Source organism: Panicum virgatum, chromosome 9K, assembly GCF_016808335.1.
Source record: "Panicum virgatum strain AP13 chromosome 9K, P.virgatum_v5, whole genome shotgun sequence".
NCBI classification, from domain to species: Eukaryota; Viridiplantae; Streptophyta; class Magnoliopsida; order Poales; family Poaceae; genus Panicum; species Panicum virgatum.
This window is the reverse complement of record NC_053144.1, coordinates 51,048,544-51,066,592: the sequence shown is the minus strand read 5'-3', so window position 1 is coordinate 51,066,592 and position 18,049 is coordinate 51,048,544. Positions and strand designations below refer to the sequence as shown.

The 18,049-nt window shown below is 46.5% G+C and overlaps 2 protein-coding genes across 3 annotated transcripts; both read left to right on the top strand.

Moving 5' to 3' along the window:
* The first annotated feature begins 10,298 nt into the window (after positions 1-10,298).
* LOC120652069 lies at positions 10,299-15,589 on the top strand. 2 transcript variants are annotated; one of them, XM_039929765.1, is made up of 10 exons: positions 10,299-10,454; positions 10,831-10,890; positions 11,601-11,660; positions 11,768-11,875; positions 11,958-12,029; positions 12,160-12,222; positions 12,450-12,822; positions 13,791-13,903; positions 14,026-14,056; positions 14,208-15,589. In XM_039929765.1, exons 1-10 carry the CDS (start codon positions 10,416-10,418, stop codon positions 15,170-15,172), a joined length of 1,884 nt encoding a protein of 627 aa, XP_039785699.1. In that variant the 5' UTR covers positions 10,299-10,415; the 3' UTR covers positions 15,173-15,589. The 2 variants fall into 2 exon arrangements, with proteins under 2 accessions (XP_039785699.1, XP_039785701.1); XM_039929767.1 differs by lacking the exon at positions 10,831-10,890 and having other exon boundaries at positions 10,303-10,454.
* Positions 15,590-16,226: 637 nt separating this feature from the next.
* LOC120652068 (nuclear transcription factor Y subunit B-8-like) lies at positions 16,227-17,290 on the top strand. Its single transcript, XM_039929764.1, has one exon. The coding sequence runs from the start codon at positions 16,476-16,478 to the stop codon at positions 17,109-17,111; it is 636 nt and encodes a 211-aa protein (XP_039785698.1). The 5' UTR covers positions 16,227-16,475; the 3' UTR covers positions 17,112-17,290.
* Positions 17,291-18,049: the final 759 nt, after the last annotated feature.

Genomic DNA, 18,049 nt, shown 5'->3' with positions numbered 1-18,049 from the left:
CTTTTACTCTCTCATCAACCGGCTTTAACACTTGGTGGGAAATGTGGAAAACTCATGTATTCAGAAGAGCTTTAGGCCCTCTACTGCAGCAAATTGATCCTGAATATGTAATCCCTGAGGAAGAGGTACTGAATCTGTGCACTTATTCTTTCCGAATCTTCTACCAATTTCTCTTGGCTAACTTTGCTCACCTTGCTTTCAGCAACAAGATGGTCCAGAACCTATAGCCAATAACGGGGAACCATTCTACTTTCTTCCATCTGCCCCTAATGTTCTCTTTTGCAAGGGATCGCCGTCGATGAAGAAAGTAATAATGACTGTTCAGCCAGACGTACTACAGTCGGCCTCTAAGCGGAGACAATTCTCTGGAGGTGCTGCCCCCCGAGTTCCAACTAAGAAAAGGAAGGTCTTCACGAGACGGGTCATCAAGAAGACAGCACAACCTTCCCCAAGTCCATCAGACTCCAACACCAACCAGCTAATCCATCCCTCTAAATTTTCCTGAATGTTTTCCCCTTTTATATGCACATATACTCTGGTTGATTATAATCCTTTCTCCAGGACACAACTGAAGAAATCCTTAGCACTGGAAGCCCATTACAATAGAGAACTGTTGTTCATGAAGTCGATACTGGTACAACTGAAATCCCTGAACAGCAAGAAGCAACCATCGTCCAAGCAGAAATTCGCAGCGAAGAAACTGCAACAGATGATGTGACGATGGAAGCCCAACCCAGAACTCCCAAAGCTCCGCGTGACGAACAAGCCGTCATAGCCGATGCTACTGCCGCTGCCCCAATTGAGCCGATCACACTCGGATCGGCCATTGCTTCTTCCTTACAACAGGTAACATCGCATGAGCCGATTTTAAATTAGCCGACGTCTCTATTGATATGCCTTTGCTCCCAAAACTAACTCTGATATCTTCACAGGGCTTCAACATTTCAGATTTGCTCTCCTTTGACCCAGCATCAATGGGTCTGACTGCCCTTGGAGCAAAGGTACCATCTTTATAGCAACCGGCTAACTTGGCAGATCAGCTTCAACTTATCAAGGGTCTGCTCTCTGCTCCAATCAGTACTTTGGTTGATGATTCCAGCAAGATAAAAGAAATCCTCGAGCAAATAGAATCCCAACTTCCAGAGTCACTTCGAGTCAAGCTTTGGCCAGCTGGCCATCTTCCTTTCTTTCGGGCAGAAGTGAAAGCAGCACAACAGAGAATAGAATTAAGGCATTCTCAAATCCCTCTGAAAGCTGACATTGCTCAGAAGTGCAAACTGCTCAACCAAAAGAAAGCAACTCTGGATGCCAAAGTTGACATCTCCGAGAGTAAAAGGCGGCTCAACCTCCTGGAAAAGGAACTGATGGAACTAGAAGAAAAGGTCCGCAGCACCCAAAGACTGATCCAAGAGTAGAAAGCCTCGATCGCAAACTCCAAGCAAGAAGCCCAAAAAATGACCGAACAGATACGAGCAGAGTTTGCAGAGATAAGCACCTTGAGTCAACAGATAATAACAGGCGATGACAAGGACGATGAAGCGATCATCGCAAGAGCCGACGCCGTACGCGCAGAAGCCATCCATGCCATAGAAGGGTTCCTGAACTAGTAGAACTATTCAGAAAACATTTAATGTTGCCTGTTAAACCTGAAACTTGTACTCATTAAAAACATCTTAAGTCGATGGTGACACATCGGGTGCCTTGCATCTCATATATATTTTCCTCTGGCCAACTCAACGTGTTGGCCTGTCTCACTTTTTGCTTTTTTTACTGGCCAACTCAACGTGTTGGCCTATCTCTTTTTTTTACTAGCCAACTCAACGTGGTGGCCTATTACAATGCAGCCAGATGGATCTCATCGGCTCTTATCACTCGCCTTCCCACATGCTTGGGAAATACTTCTTGAGGTGTTGGCCATTGACCACCATAGGAAACTTGACACCATCCAATTCCTCAAGCACGTATGCGTTTCTAGGCAAAACCTGATCAACCTTGTACGGTCCGTGCCAAGTTGGAGACCACTTGCCATATTTTCTATCTTTAATTCCCAATGGTAGTACTGCCTCCCAAACTAGGTCTCCAACCTGGAACTCTTTCGGCTTGACCTTTTTGTTGTATGCACGAGCAACTTTAGCCTTGTTTTCCTTGATCTTCTCAAGTGACCAAAGTCTTAGCTCTGTAAGATCCTCCACAATATCGCTCATCAAGGCTGCATACTCTTCAGCCGATAGATCATTCTGAAACTCAACACGCCTCGATCCGGCCGTGATCTCCCATGGCAACACAGCGTCTTGACCATAGACCAGATGGTATGGTGACGTCTTGATGGATTCGTGACACGAAATACGATATGCCCACAAAGCCTCTGAGAACACCTCATGCCAGCGCCTAGGATATTCATCGATCCTCCTTTTGATCAGCTTCAGCCTGTCCATTAACCTGGGCATAATATGGGGATAATCTGATCAGCTTGAACCCCGTTTCATCGGCAAACTTTCTAAATTCCTCCGATATAAAGACCGATCCTCCATCGGTCGTGATGGTCTGAGGGATCCCAAACCTATGAATGTTGTGCACTTTAACGAAATTGATCACATCTTTTGATGCCACCGACCTCATGGGTACCACCTCCACCCATTATGTGAAATAATCTGTGACAGCTAACACCCATTGGTGACCTTTGCTAGATGGCGGGTTAATCTGGCCAATCATATCCATGGCCCAACCCCTGAACGGCCATGGCTTAATAATAGGATTCATTACTGATGCCGGTACCATCTAAATTTTGCCGAATCTCTGACATGCCTGACATCCCTTGTAATATTTGAAGCAATCTTCAGGAATGGTAGGCCAGTAATACCCCGATCGCCTAATCAGCCATTTCATCTTATGAACCGATTGATGAGTGCCGCAGGCCCCTTCATGAACCTCATGCAAGAGCCGATTCGACTCTGCAGGTCGCAGATATTTAAGCAGCAGTCCTTCCAAAGTCCTGTAGAACATGTCGTCCCCAATTAGAACATACTTCATAGCTTTGAGTCTTATCCTTCTGGGTGCCCCCCGAGCCGAATCTTTTAAATAATTGAAGATATCGGCTCTCCAGTCTCCAGGTTCTAGAAACTGAACCTCTACGTCGACTCCATCAGCTATTTCCTTATATCCAGAAGCCATCTGTGCCAGGTCATTGGCTTCACTGTTCAAAGTCCTTCGTATCCAGTGGAAATTAATGTACCTGAATTGTGACATCAACTCACGGCACTGCATCCATATTGGAAAAAGAGCCTCGCTCTCACATTTATATTCTTCCGTGAGCTGAGAAATCACAAGTTTTGAATCCCCAAATATTTCCACTGCTTCTGCACCAGCTTCTAGGAGTAACTCCATCCCCTTGCGAACGGCCTCATACTCTACTAAATTATTGGTGCATGGAGTAGCCATGTTGATGGAAAAAGAATATGTACAAACAGAATTACTATGCCGCACCCATCATCACAAGCCGATCCATCGAAAAACATGGCCCAGGCACGTACAAAAAGTGTGGACACGTCAGTGTTGACCCTGTCTGCAATGAGATCCGCCAGTGCCTGTCCCTTAACTGCCTTTGCAGGTTGATATCAGATATCAAATTCTGATAATGCAAACATCCATTTTCCTAGTCGGCCTTTTAGAATGGGAGCCGACAACATATGCTTGATGACATCCGATTTGCATATAACGATCATCTCCGCCGAGAGCAAAATATGTCAAAGCTTTGTACATGTAAAGAATAAACAAAGACAAAACTTTTCGATCTCAGGATACCTGGTCTCGGCGTCCAACATGCGCCTACTGAGGTAGAAGACAACCCTCTCCTGGTCGTCATGTTTCTGAATCAGAACCGAGGCGATGGAAGTGTCACCCACGGACAAGTACACGTAGAAAGGCCTGTCCTGTCGTGGAGGAACCAAAACTGGAAGCTTCGACAAGTATTCCTTTATTTCGTCGAAAGCTTGCTGCTGCTCTGCCTCCCAGTGAAATTCATCATCGGACTTGATCTTCACCAGGCCCATGAACGACTCGATACGCCCAGACAGATTGGAGATAAATCGTCTGACAAAGTTGATTTTGCCGATGAGCTTTTGTAACTCCTTCTTCGTAGTAGGCGGCTTCATTGTCTTTACCGCCTGCTGACTCTTCAAGCCGATCTCGATTTCTCGTTCATGTACCAGAAATCCTAAGAACTGACCGGCTGATACACCAAAGGCACATTTCTTCGGGTTCATTTTGAGCCCAAACTTCCGAGTTCGCTCTAAAACCTTACGCAAATATTCCAAATGCCCCCCAGCTGACATGGACTTGACCACGACATCATCAATGTAGATTTCTACCAGCTTGCCGATGAGATCATGAAAAATGTAATTCATGGCGCGTTGATACGTTGCACCGGCATTTTTCAATCCAAAGGTCATAACCAAGTACTCGAACAAGCCAACCGCGCCTGGTACTCTGAACACAGTCTTGCTTATGTCTTCCAGGGCCATGAAAATCTGGTTGTAGCCAGCGTTACCGTCCATAAAGCTCAGCATTTTGTGACCGGCAGCGGCGTTGATTAATGTTTCTGCCACGGGCATCGGATATTCGTCCTTTGGCGTTGCTATGTTGAGGTCTCTGAAATCCACGCAGACTCTCCATCGGCCATCCTTCTTCTGTACAGGGACCACACTAGAGATCCATTCTGCGTACCTGCATGGCCTGATGAACCCTGCGTCCAACATCTTTTGCACCTCTTTCTTGACCTCCTCCAGGACTTCAGCCTTCATCTACCTTGCTCGTTGTTGAAATGGCCGAAATCCTTTCTTAAGCGGGAGCCGATGTTCGACGATGCTTCTATCCAAACCAGGCATTTCAGTATAATCCCATGCGAAACAATCCCGGTATTCCCTCAACAGTGCTATCATCGGCTCACGCAGACTCGGGTCTAGCTTCTTGCTGATAAATGTTGGTCGCGGCTTATCCCCGGGACCAATATCCACTTCCTCCAAATCGTCAGCTGATGTAAACTCGTACCCCAACTTGCCGTCACCTGTGAAATCAACTACAGACGTAGGCGACTCGTCATCATCTGCCACGTCGACAGCAAACACGGGGAGATGACACAAGAAAATTTTCGGCCGACCGCTCGGGCCGGCCGTTTCTATATTACTCCTTGAAACTGAATGCTCATTAACTGACCATCTACCGGAGCAGGCTATTGTTTGTACATAATGTGACAACTTTAACTCCAAACATATATTACTCATTTTTTGGGGCCGGTCGCTGGGACCAGCCTCTCTAATCTTGCTAGATTCCGTAGCTTGCCAGGATATTTTTACTCTGTGAGGCCAGTGGATAAGACCAGCCTCAGCCCGTTTTTTGTCGCTTCGATCCGATCACAGTCTTCCAGCGCGATCCCTGAGATCGGCTCTTGCCCTTCCGCGTCCCAGGCGTTCATATCTGTGAGCGAAACCTCACTGGAGTCATCTGCACGGACCACCTCCACTTCATCGCCATCCCACTGGACCAAACACTGGTGCATCGTGGAAGGAACACAACAATTGGCGTGAATCCAATCCCTCCCAAGCAGCACTATGTATGTACTCTTACTGTTGACGATGAAGAACGAGGTTGGGACAGTCTTGCGGCCAACTGTCAACTCCACATTGAGGACGCCCTGTGCCTCTGACGGTTGGCCGTTGAAATCATTGAGCATCACGTTGGTCTTGATAAGATCAGCAGCGGAACGACCCAACCGGCGCAGCACTGAGTACGGCATCAGATTGACTGCGGCGCCAGTGTCGACCAACATCCTGTTCACAGGCTTGCCATCGATGAGGCCCTTGAGATACAATCCCTTCAGGTGCTTGTAGCTTTTCTCCTTGGGCTTCTCGAAGATGATCGGCTGTGGACCGAGATCCAGCTGCGCGATGGCCAATTCCTCCGGTTGAGGCGCCCGAAACTCCGACGGGAGCACGAACACCATGTTCACATCAGCCGATGGCTTGTCATCAGCTCTTGGCTGCTTGGGGCGCCACTCCCTCCTTGGAGGGCGCCTTTCCACCCTTCGCGGGTGCCTGACTTGCTCCGCGAGATCTGAGAGCGCTTTCCTCAGCACTTCGAGGTACCTTGCTTCCGCCTCCTCGAGATTGCGTAAGCGCTGCACCCTGCGCTTCTGTGAGCGGCTGAGCCCGTCAGGACACCATCGTAGACGATGATACTTATCTTCCTCTTCTAGCTCAAGATCATCCCTGGATGGCCGCCTAACATGGTCGTCGTGACGTGTTCTGGGCCCCAAGCGTTGGAATACTGATGTCTCGACTGGCTGGCGTCCTCGAGGCCTGCACTCCAAGCAATCATCTATAGTAGGCAATCGGCTCATGCCGGAATTCCAACAGTACCTGAAGAACGGGAAATGCCAGTGGTCGCGTATAGCCTGGCGCCTCCCCAGCGTCCTCCCTGTGCGGTGCTCATACTCCTCCTCTTCCGATTCATATCGGCGACGCAACTTGTACTGGTACTGGTATTTTTCCAGAAGCCGATTAGAAGCTGGGAGTTGATTGCGGATGTGACGCACTTGTTCTTCAGTAACATGTTGCTGCTCCGGCTCGTCCTCATTCTGGGGTCGTTTGCCAGAAGCGGACTCTTTCCCCTGCTCGTCACGGCGGCGCATGGGTCCCGCCATGTTGATCTGGAACGCCAAGTTCTGGCCCTCAGGTCCAAGATCCGACAGCTCCACCATGTTAGCTTGTGGGAACGGTTGACTGTCCACCTTCATCATGTGTTGGGCCAGAATTAATTGGTCTTGCTCGATAGCTGATTGGATCTGCCGACGTAGCTCCTTGCAGTCATTTGTGGCATGGGTGAATGAGTGGTGCAACTTGCAGTACAGCCTCCCCTGCAGCTCTTGCGTCGTTGGCAGCTTGTGATTCTCTGGGAGCTTCAACTGCTTTTTCTTGAGCAGTAAGTCGAATATCTGCTCTGCCTTGGCCACGTCAAAGTCAAAGCCCTTCACAAGCCCCTTCTGTTTGACCCACTTGCACGGGACGGGGTTTGCCCCCCGGGTCCACTCTGCCACAGCCACTTCTTGTTCCTCGCCAGAATCATCGGAATCACCTGCTTGAGCCATATTGACATGGCGCTTGAATTTTTCTTGGTACAGATCAGGGTGGTAGTGTTCATACGCCGTGAGCTTCTGCACCATGTGTGCCAGAGAAGTGAATTCCAATTGAAAAGCCAGATCCTTGATCGGCTTAGCGAGTCCCAGAACTGCCAAATTAACTGCCTCCTTCTCTGTGATGCGCGATGAGTAGCATCGGTTCTTGACCTCTCGGAAGTGCTGTACGTACTCTGAGACACTTTCCCCTCGCTTCTGCCTGACTTGGGCGAGGTCGGCAATCCCAGCTTCGGTAGCCTCTGAATGATACTGGGTGTGGAACTGATCTTCCAGCTGCCTCCAAGTCCGGATCGAATCTGGAGGCAGCGATGTATACCATCCAAAAGCTGAACCTGTGAGAGACTGGGAGAAGAAACGGACCCTCAGAGGATCCGATACTGAAATCATCCCAAGCTGCGTTAGGTATCGGCTCACATGTTCAATGGAGCTGGCTCCTTCTGATCCGCTGAATTTGGTGAACTCCGGGAGCCGATACTTGGGTGGCAATGGGATCAAGTCGTCATCACTTGGATACGGCTTTGAATAGCCGATCGCCTTTCTCTTGGGTAGGATGCCAAACTGGTCACTCAGTATTGCACTGACCTGCTCTACACTAAGAACTCCTGGGGCCGAGGGCTCAGCACCCGGTAGCGTATTTCGCCAGCCATGCCTGTTTCTCTGCGTCTGCTCCTGAAGCTCTAGTACTCACCAGCTGCCCCGCGCATGTTGGGCTGATGCTGTCAGGTATGTACACACACGTGTAGCCGTGCGGGATCTCCTTAGGCGGCTCGTTCAGGAACTGGCCTTCTCTAGGGTCACCGCCGATCTTGTAGACGACGTAGATCGGCGAACTCTACGGTCCTGCTGACGCGAGCGAGTACGATACTGGCGGCCTAGATTGCAACGCAGCTTCCCCCTTGTGGGTCCCCAGGAGTGGTCCCGATGGGGAGTACTGGTTCTTGATCACCTCCTGGACAACGCGATGTGCCACGCGCTTGAGCTCGTTCACCAGGCTTTCTGAGTGCCGATGAAGCATGTGAGCCACCATGTAGTTCATCTCCTGGCGTAGGGCTCTGGTGCGCTCTTCTGATGGCACGGACAGATCAACATTGTCGAGAGCGCCCTCTTGTGAGAACCCCTTCCACCTGATGCCGTGGTTGCGGGTCCTCTCGAAAGAGCCGATGAGATCGGCTTCAAACTGAGCTTTGACCTCATCATATTTTTGCTTGTGTTCTGGAGTCAGCTCTTCATACGTGACAGGTTTGGTGACCGGCAGAACAGGAGCTTGGTCTTGAGGTCCAGACATCTCCGCAGCGGGCGTTGTTGTTGATGAGAGTCCCACCGGGCGTGCCAGAATGTGTTGTCGGTCAAAACCCACCGGCGAGTAGCGACAGGCAACACGAAGAGCCGGGAGGTCGCCGGGGTGCTGGCAGGCACTGCTCCCTCGTCAACGGCCCACAATCCCAGCACACGCCGCGGCTTTCGAAGTCGCAGGGCGTGCCACCTGACCTATACCTGATCAGGAAGGTGCGAACGTGCTTGCGACGATTTGCCTGCATACACAAACACGTGAAAACATAAGTCCGAGCCGTGGTCGGCTCCCCGGGACGACTCTTGCATCGGCTTTAAAGAGCCGATCGAGTCCCGGTGTCAGATTGGATCTGCTTATATCCGAATATTGATAAATAAGGCAAATAACTGTAAAGCTACTTCAATTAAATCTAGCTAATCTAATCCACGACGGTAAAGCTTCACTGCTAGATCGGAACATCCTACACGTAATTGGGCCTAATGAGCGTAATAAATAACTAAACTTTAACCAGAATAGAGGCCTAAGAACAAGCTAAAACCGATTCCCGGATCAATTCCCTGTTAAGACTAAGGCAAAGCATCTAAAACGTCACCGGATCATCCAACCCGTTTGCAAGGCCTAACCTAGTAGATATTACGCCGATTCTTAAGTATAAGAATAAACCGTAACAGATTAGATCTACTAGACGGAAAAGAAGCAGGGTGTTGTCTCCGTACAACTAATTCTATGCAACAAGAATTAGTATAAGATTAAAACATGACTTGCACAGAGATAACATGATATTCGTAGATGATAAACAAAAAAGCATGATGAATCTACTAAAATTCATGGTACGAATATCAGGATAACTAGTACTACTCGCCATCAAAAACGCTTCAGTACGAGAATACCAAGGTAAAAGTAAGAACAACGCTGCCCTGATCGCAAGAAACGATCAGGGCAGCATGACGCTTACTTGGATGAAACCCTAGGATTAGGGGTGGCGGTGCGCCGAGAGTTGTTGATTGCAAACGTGATGACGTTCTCTTTTACAAATACCATAGAATACATATTTATAGTCCGGAGACTTGGGAAACAATCTAAACTAATGTGTCCATATCGGACTCTATCTCTAACTCAATCTGAACTAAATCTAAGGATACATGGCCCACATGGTATAAATGCTCACGCAGGAGCCGATTCGTAAGCCTTCTTCAATTTATTCATTAAGCTCAACTCACTCGCGGCCCATTAATTAACTTGTTAAATTATGACGATAACAATTTGTCAAAGAACTCTAACTTATAATTCGTCTCAACTCATAAGTTTTAAGCAGCTTCACTCCAACTTAAAATTATAAGTCGTGCTTTTTCGTGTGAGGCCCACACTTTTCAAGTCACTTAACAACCAAACACTTAAAACTTATAAGTCACTGGTTTTAAGTTACCTGACTTATAGATGACTTATTTGAAACCGCCTAAAGATCTGGATCGAACAGACCCTATTTAGGTGGCCAAAGCCCAGACGGCCACCAAATTAATTCAGCACCCACTCAAAGCCTGACGGGCTGTGTTTAGTTCGCGAAAAAATTTGAGTTTTGGTACTGTAAGACATTTTGTTGTTAATTAGTAAATAATGTTAAATTATGAACTAATTAGGCTTAAAAAATTAATTTCGTACTAATTAGTTAGATTATGTAATTAGTTATTTTTCAACTGCATTTAATGTTCCAAGCATGTGTCTAAAAATTTGATGTGACGGATAATATAGAAAATTTGACGTGCCACCAAGCGTAAATAAGCACGCCCGTTACTTCTTTTTCCTAATTCGGCAGATTGGATTCCTCCTTTAAGTTCTCACTGAACTGAGCGGTGAACACCTCTGTCTTTGTCTTCGGAGACATCGACCTCGCCCGCTGAGTGCCGACCAACGGAAGGGAGCAACCCCGGCGGCGCCATGGACTGCCAAGACGGCGCCGGCGAGGATCGATCCAAGGTGAGCATACACGCCCGCCCGCACCTTCTCTTCTAATGACGCCGCGTGCCCGCGTCCATGCCTGAATCGATGAATCCTGAGCTAAAAATGGGCCTCTCCCCTGCGTGTGCCTGGGCGCGGACATCCCGGATCGGGATGCCAAAGCGGGGAAGCTCTTCTTGTGTGCCTGCGACCCCGTGTGGGATTAGCTAGCGTTTCCGTAACCCATGGTTAGAGCAAGAACACAGCAAGATTCTTGCTGCTGTCTGCCTGAGTGCCTGTGCCTGTGCCTGTGCGGGGTTGGTGAAACCACGAATTTGATTTTTAATTGTGTGGGCTGCTTCAGAAATTAAGCTCTAAACTGACGGTTGTTTTATTTCCTTCGGCGTTTCTGTAGGTGGCTTCAGAAACTAAGTTGATTAAGCAGCCTAATTGGGTCTTCGTTGAGAAAGAATCGGTAGGTTTTTGGTTGCTTTTGGTACATAGATGTGCATTACCCGAACCGGCAGATTTGTCTGCTTTGAAAGATATGAAACCAAATTTCCTTGCAGCTTTCTTCTGTTTGATTCAGATTCGACCATTGACATCAACTGTTAAGTTCCATTGCTTGAAGGGCCTTGGCACTCACATCTGGTGCTTTTGAAATTTACTGCATTTGCATGTAAAATTAAGGAGTGAAAGATAGGCTAAGAAACTCTCATGAGGAGGATTAGCCCGTTCTGTACCGCATGTATGCATGCTGATTTCTTGGCCTTTTAGACAAAGAAAACTTTACTCCATCACTGAAACAAGGTCCCCAGGTCCCGTCCTCTGCACTGAGTAGGTACGCGCAGGATGCTAATTGCTCGGTAGCTGAAAGTGCGATGCTGGTAGATTGATGCTTCTATCTGCTCTTGTTTTAAGCACTGATAGTGATACATTGACCTTGACAATTGGTCTCTTAGCTCATAGATCACTGTCTTGATGGTCCTCATTAGCACGATGAAATAGATGTTCATGCTGTGAATTAAATGGATATACTTCTTTGCTATTATAGTACTGAACCAAATTTAGAAATAGAGTATACAATATGTTTTCTTGCCACATGCAAATAAAGTCTTCAGTTAAGTTGAACAACTGTAGATTGTGTCTTCAATCTTCAGAAGCAACTCCTAATTTTGTGGCCAGGTAAATGACTTGAGAGAGCGAATTCTCCAACTCACTGGGCATGGTTGTCATGAAGAAGAGGTATATTGTCATTTGGAAGCAGCTTGGTGTATTCAGTCAGTGTGTTTCTCTCCTGTTATTTTGTTGCAGCTTCATTAATACTGTTCGTGGTATTGACCTGATAACAGGAAATATTACAAGCAGATCTACTGGAGAAGCTCAATAGATGTAAAAGGGATACACTAATCGAACTATGCCGTTCATTTGGTGTCATTGGCTCACGAGCTAATAGGAAGGTTGGTCCAGCTAAGTACTTGAAATTTCTGTTATCATGTGCCAGTTGATGCACATTGGAAAGCATATCTATTTCTTTTACAGGAGGAATTGGTGTCATTTCTGATGGAATTCGTGAAGGGCCATTCCGGCGTCGATGGCGCATACTCTGATAAGGTCCTAAACTGCAAATTTTTAGAACACTTAATCTAGAAATGCTAGCACATGTTGTTTGCTTCGTAACTGCTAACCTACAGCCCCATTGCCATTGGCACACTGATTATTTTCTGTGTCTTATCGATTGTAGAAAATCAAGAAAAGAAGGCGTATGAAAGAAGAAGAAAATTTGTCTAGTGGTAAACCTTCAAAGGTATAGTATCTTTTTGGAATTAAGTTTGTATGCTTCCAGCCTGTTTTTAGCATCACCAAAGTGGCAAAGCACCTTATTTATGTAAATATATTATAATTACCTATGGTGCGTTCTGCAAATTCTTTCAGGTTTCATCTTTTCCATGACCTATATATATCTTATAAAAAAACTAGTTTAGTGATTACTAGTTTCATTTTATTTATTTCTTTATTTTCAAACTAACGCAGAAAAATAAACAAGATGGTCAAGAAGATGCTGATGGGAAGAATGGTGTGGAGGATAGAGCAAAATATTCTGACCATGACTTGATGGATAACAGATACATATATGCTGATGATAAGAAAGGAAAATTTCCCAAGGAACAAACCAACCTTGAGCCTTCTGAGAGGATAAATGGCTTTGTATCAGAACATTTTGATAGAGTGTCTCACAGTGAAGTGCCAAATCCTACATATGAACAAGCAATGATTACCACACCGTCTAAAAAGTTGGTAACAATTGCTGACGGTGATAGTACTGATGTGAAGGCTTTTAAAAATAAGTCTTCTATTACCAAGAAAAAAGGAACTCCTAAGGAAGATCGCAAAGTCAAATCTTGTGGTATGCTTCTGGATGATTTGCTGTGATTTATGCATGTGTGCTGCTTGTCTGCATCTGAATAATGACTAATGCGTAAAACAAAGAAAGTATGTTCCATATTCAGTAATGCGCCACGAGTATTATTTGCTTGAACTGGTTTTTATTAATTTTTCACTATTGTGTCTGGAAAAGATAATTTTTATTTAGATATCATTTATGATGTGGTGATGCAACTGAATATTGTGACTGGAAAGGTACCTTTTCCAGGTCCAGCCATTAAGGGAAGTCGCTAAACAATGCCTGACAACTCAAGAAAATCTACAAAAAACACTTTAATACTACAATTACAAAGATAATATATGGTGTATACTTGTTCCAGAAAAGAAGGTACTGTAATATTATTCATGTACACTGGAGTTGAAGTGCTTCGTTTAATAGAGGGGGTTTTAATTCAAATGTTTAATTGACCCAAATTAGTAGGGTATATATGTATATAGTAAAAGAGCTGGTACAGATCAACAGCAGAGGTTCGAATATATGAAAAAGTCAAGTGCATAATCTGTAAAGTATTTTCAAAGAAGTAAGAAGCACATGGGCAACATAAATACAGTTGTGTGGTTACCCGCCAGTATAGTTGATAATATTTTATTCCAAATTTTTAATAGTACTTCAACAGGAATTGATTAGAATTATCAGCTAATTTAGCAGCATCTTTATATCCAACTATAGATTACTTTTAAATTTTAAGTAAATAGCAAGTTTTTGTGAGGTAGGAGGAAAAACTGTGCATCTTCGATTTGAAGTAAGAAAAGAAACTTGAAACTATTTCTTCAACACCACCACTGCCTCTTGTTTTTAACTGTTAGGTTGCATGGAATTCCTTCAATATCATTACTCTGACATTATTATGTTAGCTAACAGCTTTTCTAACAGTTTGGATGAGCCCTAGTTCCTAATTTTTGAAAACTTTGTATCCCGTTCCATTATAGGTAAACAGGAGTCTAAAGGAGGCACAAAACCACAAAAACAGGCATTGAAACCAAGTAAGCAAGAGCTGAGAGAAGCTGTCTTTCTTATCTTGGATACCGCAGACTTTGCCACGGTGAGATATTGTACATTATTTGTCTTTAACAACTTCTTTGTTATAGTGTTATGTGTTGGGTTATACTAATATTCCAACTGTCGTTTACATTTCCCTGTTTCTTTTCCTTTCACCCATTTCAGATGACATTTGGAGATGTTGTAAAAGAAGTTGGTATGTCTTTGCTTACTTCCTTTTCAGAGGCCTTTATATCTGATGCATGCAGATATGCTGGGTCATTATTTTATTGTAAAGGCATCTATGAAGCTGAACATTCATTGTTTTTTAGCTGGTGGAGCTTTCTGACTTGATTTCGTATCTTCAGACAAATACTTTGGGAAGGATCTGTTTGAGAGAAAGCCACTAATAAGGTCCCTTATAGAAGAGGAGCTCTTTAGGCTAACGGAGGAAGCAGAGAAGAAGGAATTGGAAGAGGAGGAACTAGCAGAAGCAAAGGATAGAGCTGAGCAAACTGCCAAGGAAATGGCTCAGGTTCAAACAGTTGAATCAGGTATCGAGAAGCTAAATTTACTTCAAGCCAGTCCAGATGGTAAAACTAAAGACAGCTCAATGAACACAAATGACAGTAGTAATGATAAAGGGATCAATGGTGGGGCTTATGTAGATTCTGTTGTTAAGAGAAACAGCAGTGATGCTGCTGAAGGTTTACAAGACCACAAAGCCAATGCTGATACACAGAATGAAAATGTCTGCGATGAATTAACAAAGGATGGCAAGGGTGAAATGGTTGCACCCATAGCAAATGGTGATAGTGCCGTGCAAGGTTCATGCCCAAGCAATTACGAAGATGAGACCATGAAGAACAGCAATGTTCAAATCCTAGAAGATTCTAAAGATGGAAAAGTGGAAGGGGCTAGTAATGGAGAAAATAATGACACTGAAGATAGTAGAAATGAAGAAGGCAGGAGTGGGAATGTTGGCAGCAGTGCAGATGCTGTCAATGGTTGTGAAGGTGAAGAGTCTAACAATCGTGGAAATGATGAACATGTAGAACACACAGATCTGCATACAGAAGATGGCAAAGTTCAGGAAGCTCACATTACTGAGAGCAGCATAAATGTAGAAATCCATGGTGATAAAGATGGCAAAGCAAAAGAGGGGGATATAAATGCAGAACAAAGTCAAGCAGATACTGGCAGCAATGGTAAAGTTGAAGATGATGAGCACAATGCAAACACCAAAGGTGACGTCGATTCTGGAAAGAATGGTGCTGCTGAGGAGGGAAAGACTGATGATGATGTGAAAGGCAACAACGGCCGCGACAGCTGAAGAAGCTCATTATGATGATATGGATGTAGATTGTAAAAGAGAGTTGAAATCGAGATCCAGCTTATGCAGGTTTCATTGTATCGTTAGAGTTTACCACTGATACATACCATAACTCTGTAGGGTAGCTTCTGCACAGTCATGGGAGGTCTGACCTTGGAGAATAGTTCAGTTAGTCAGAAATGGCCAGTTTGTCATGTAAATCCAGTTGGGGGCTGTTATGTAATGAATGAGAAGCTTCTGCATGGGCACCGAAGCAAGAAAATCAGAGTGACATTTGTTAGCAAAGTTCACCTTGTTGTGCAACAGATCACTTAGAAATCAAGATGTGTTTCAACGCATCCTTATGTAAATTAAGCTGTATATAAACAGGAAAACGAACATGGTGTGTTCTGCAGATTTACCTCGACTGCATCTGCATCCGAGTCGTCGTCGGTATGCTTTATTTCTGCGCTCTCCTCGTCCAGTTTGGTTTACACTATGCTATGAGAGAATCTTCTATGCATGAAGCAGTAAATGAAGTCAATTTACAAAATCTTTTTAGGGATGGGTGTAACTTTTCGCAACGAATTTAATAATGGTAATTAATAGATAATTGGCTATAGTGATGCTACAGTAACTATTTTCTAATCGCGTAGTCAAAGGCCTCATTAGATTCTTCAGGGTTTCTAGTGTGGGGTTCTGAAGTTAGTTTTGTAAACTGATTTTGTTTGATACTGTAATTAGCAGTCAAAGTTTCTGAAGTTAGTTTTGTAAACTGACTTTGTTTGATACTGTAATTGGCGGTCAAAGTGTCACTGTTCACTAACGCAGCGCAAACCACACGGGGCCGAGAATCTGGTCCGAGTCCAGCGTCCTAGGTGGCAGACCGGCCACCTGCGCACCTCACGGACCGGGCGCCGTCCCATGTGTCCCCGGGCCCACGGCGACGGCACGGATCGATCCTACGTGGCGCCCATCCACGGAGGCGGAATCGCCAGGTGGCACATACTTATCAGCAAACGAACGGCGGGAGGCGCACCACGTTCACACCTGGATGCGTTCTTATCCGCGCGATCCAACGGACCCGCCCATTCCCCACCCCACCATTGCTCTCCTCCTCGAGCTTCAAATCTCTCGAGGGCACCAACCCTCGGCAAAATTTTCCCTCCTTTTCGTTCCTGTTCTTGCATCATGCGCAGGTGCTGACGCTTCGATTCATTGCGTCAGCGTCTGCATCAGGCGCCTGCTCCTCTGCATCCTCTCGGCGGCCTTGCTGCTCTGCTTCTTGAATTGAGGCGGAGGAAGAGGAGGGAGGCGGGCGGGGATGCCGGACTCGGACAACGACTCCGGCGGGCCGAGCAACGCCGGCGGCGAGCTGTCGTCGCCGCGGGAGCAGGACCGGTTCCTGCCCATCGCGAACGTGAGCCGGATCATGAAGAAGGCGCTCCCGGCGAACGCCAAGATCAGCAAGGACGCCAAGGAGACGGTGCAGGAGTGCGTCTCCGAGTTCATCTCCTTCATCACCGGCGAGGCCTCCGACAAGTGCCAGCGCGAGAAGCGCAAGACCATCAACGGCGATGACCTGCTCTGGGCCATGACCACGCTCGGCTTCGAGGACTACGTCGAGCCGCTCAAGCACTACCTCCACAAGTTCCGCGAGATCGAGGGCGAGAGGGCGGCCGCCTCCTCGGGCGCCTCGGGCTCCGCCGCCGCGCAGCAGCAGCAGGGCGACGTGGCCAGGGGCGCCGCCAATGCCGCCGGGTACGCCGGGTACGGCGCGCCCGGCGCCGGCGGCATGATGATGATGATGGGGCAGCCGATGTACGGCTCGCCGCCGCAGCAGCAGCAGCAGCACCAACAGCATCACATGGCAATGGGCGGCAGAGGTGGTTACGGCCATCAAGGAGGAGGAGGAGGCTCGTCGTCGTCGTCGGGGCTTGGCCGGCAAGACAGGGCTTGAATCGCCATGATACCCTTCGCTACTCTGAATTGCCTGAATTGCTGATACGGGTCCGTATTACCCAATTGACAAAGAACCTTGTTCTTCCAATCCTGTTGATGTATGTTTACTAATGAATTAATTAATCTGAGGCTCCGATTCGAAGCGGCGAATTACTCCCGGCCCGTTTCATACGAGAATTGAACTTGCGTTTTGTATAAATTACTCCCCGATGCAAGCCATCGCTGAAACACTGTGCAGTGCCAGTGCCTGGTCAAACTAGAACAGGATATTTGTGTTCCGTCACTGCATCGTGCGAAGCTTACTTCGTTGTCAGTGTCTCACGGGCACGATCCATGAAGACACCAAAAGGGGTGCTGCGTCGCTTGTCAGAGCGCCAAATGTATCCAGCAACCAACCAACCAATCAAATCATCAACTAGCAGCGAGATATGATTGCTGGGGTTTAGGTTTGCAAGTCATGCTTTGAAAAAAAGGGTGTGTTGTGCTGTAGCTAACGTGTGTCGACATTCGTTAGTCTAGGTAAAGTTTGGCCAGCAGCTATCGTCATTCTCGCTATGTAAGAAAATAGAGTTTAAGAAGGTCTGTAAGAAAATAGAGAGCTTCATAATTAGAGAGTAAACCAACAGATTCTCCAAATCTACAGCCACAAGGTTCCTAGATTTTGCACTAATCACAATGTAGTTCCCAAGCATGGCTTCGATGGTTGAGGTGACATTCCGACGAGAGGAGGTCTTACCGGTGGTGGGGAAGTGGTGGGGGAGCACAAGAGGATCACCTATGATCGATTTGAGGCAAGAGCCGAGATTGGTTGGAGGTGGTCCCTTGAGGGTCATCGGCCATCGGCGTATAGGGGCAGGTGTCCCGAGGGGAGGAAGATGAACTATTGGAGATAGAGAGACCCCCCCCCCCCCCACCCCACACCCCGGCGTCTCCCTC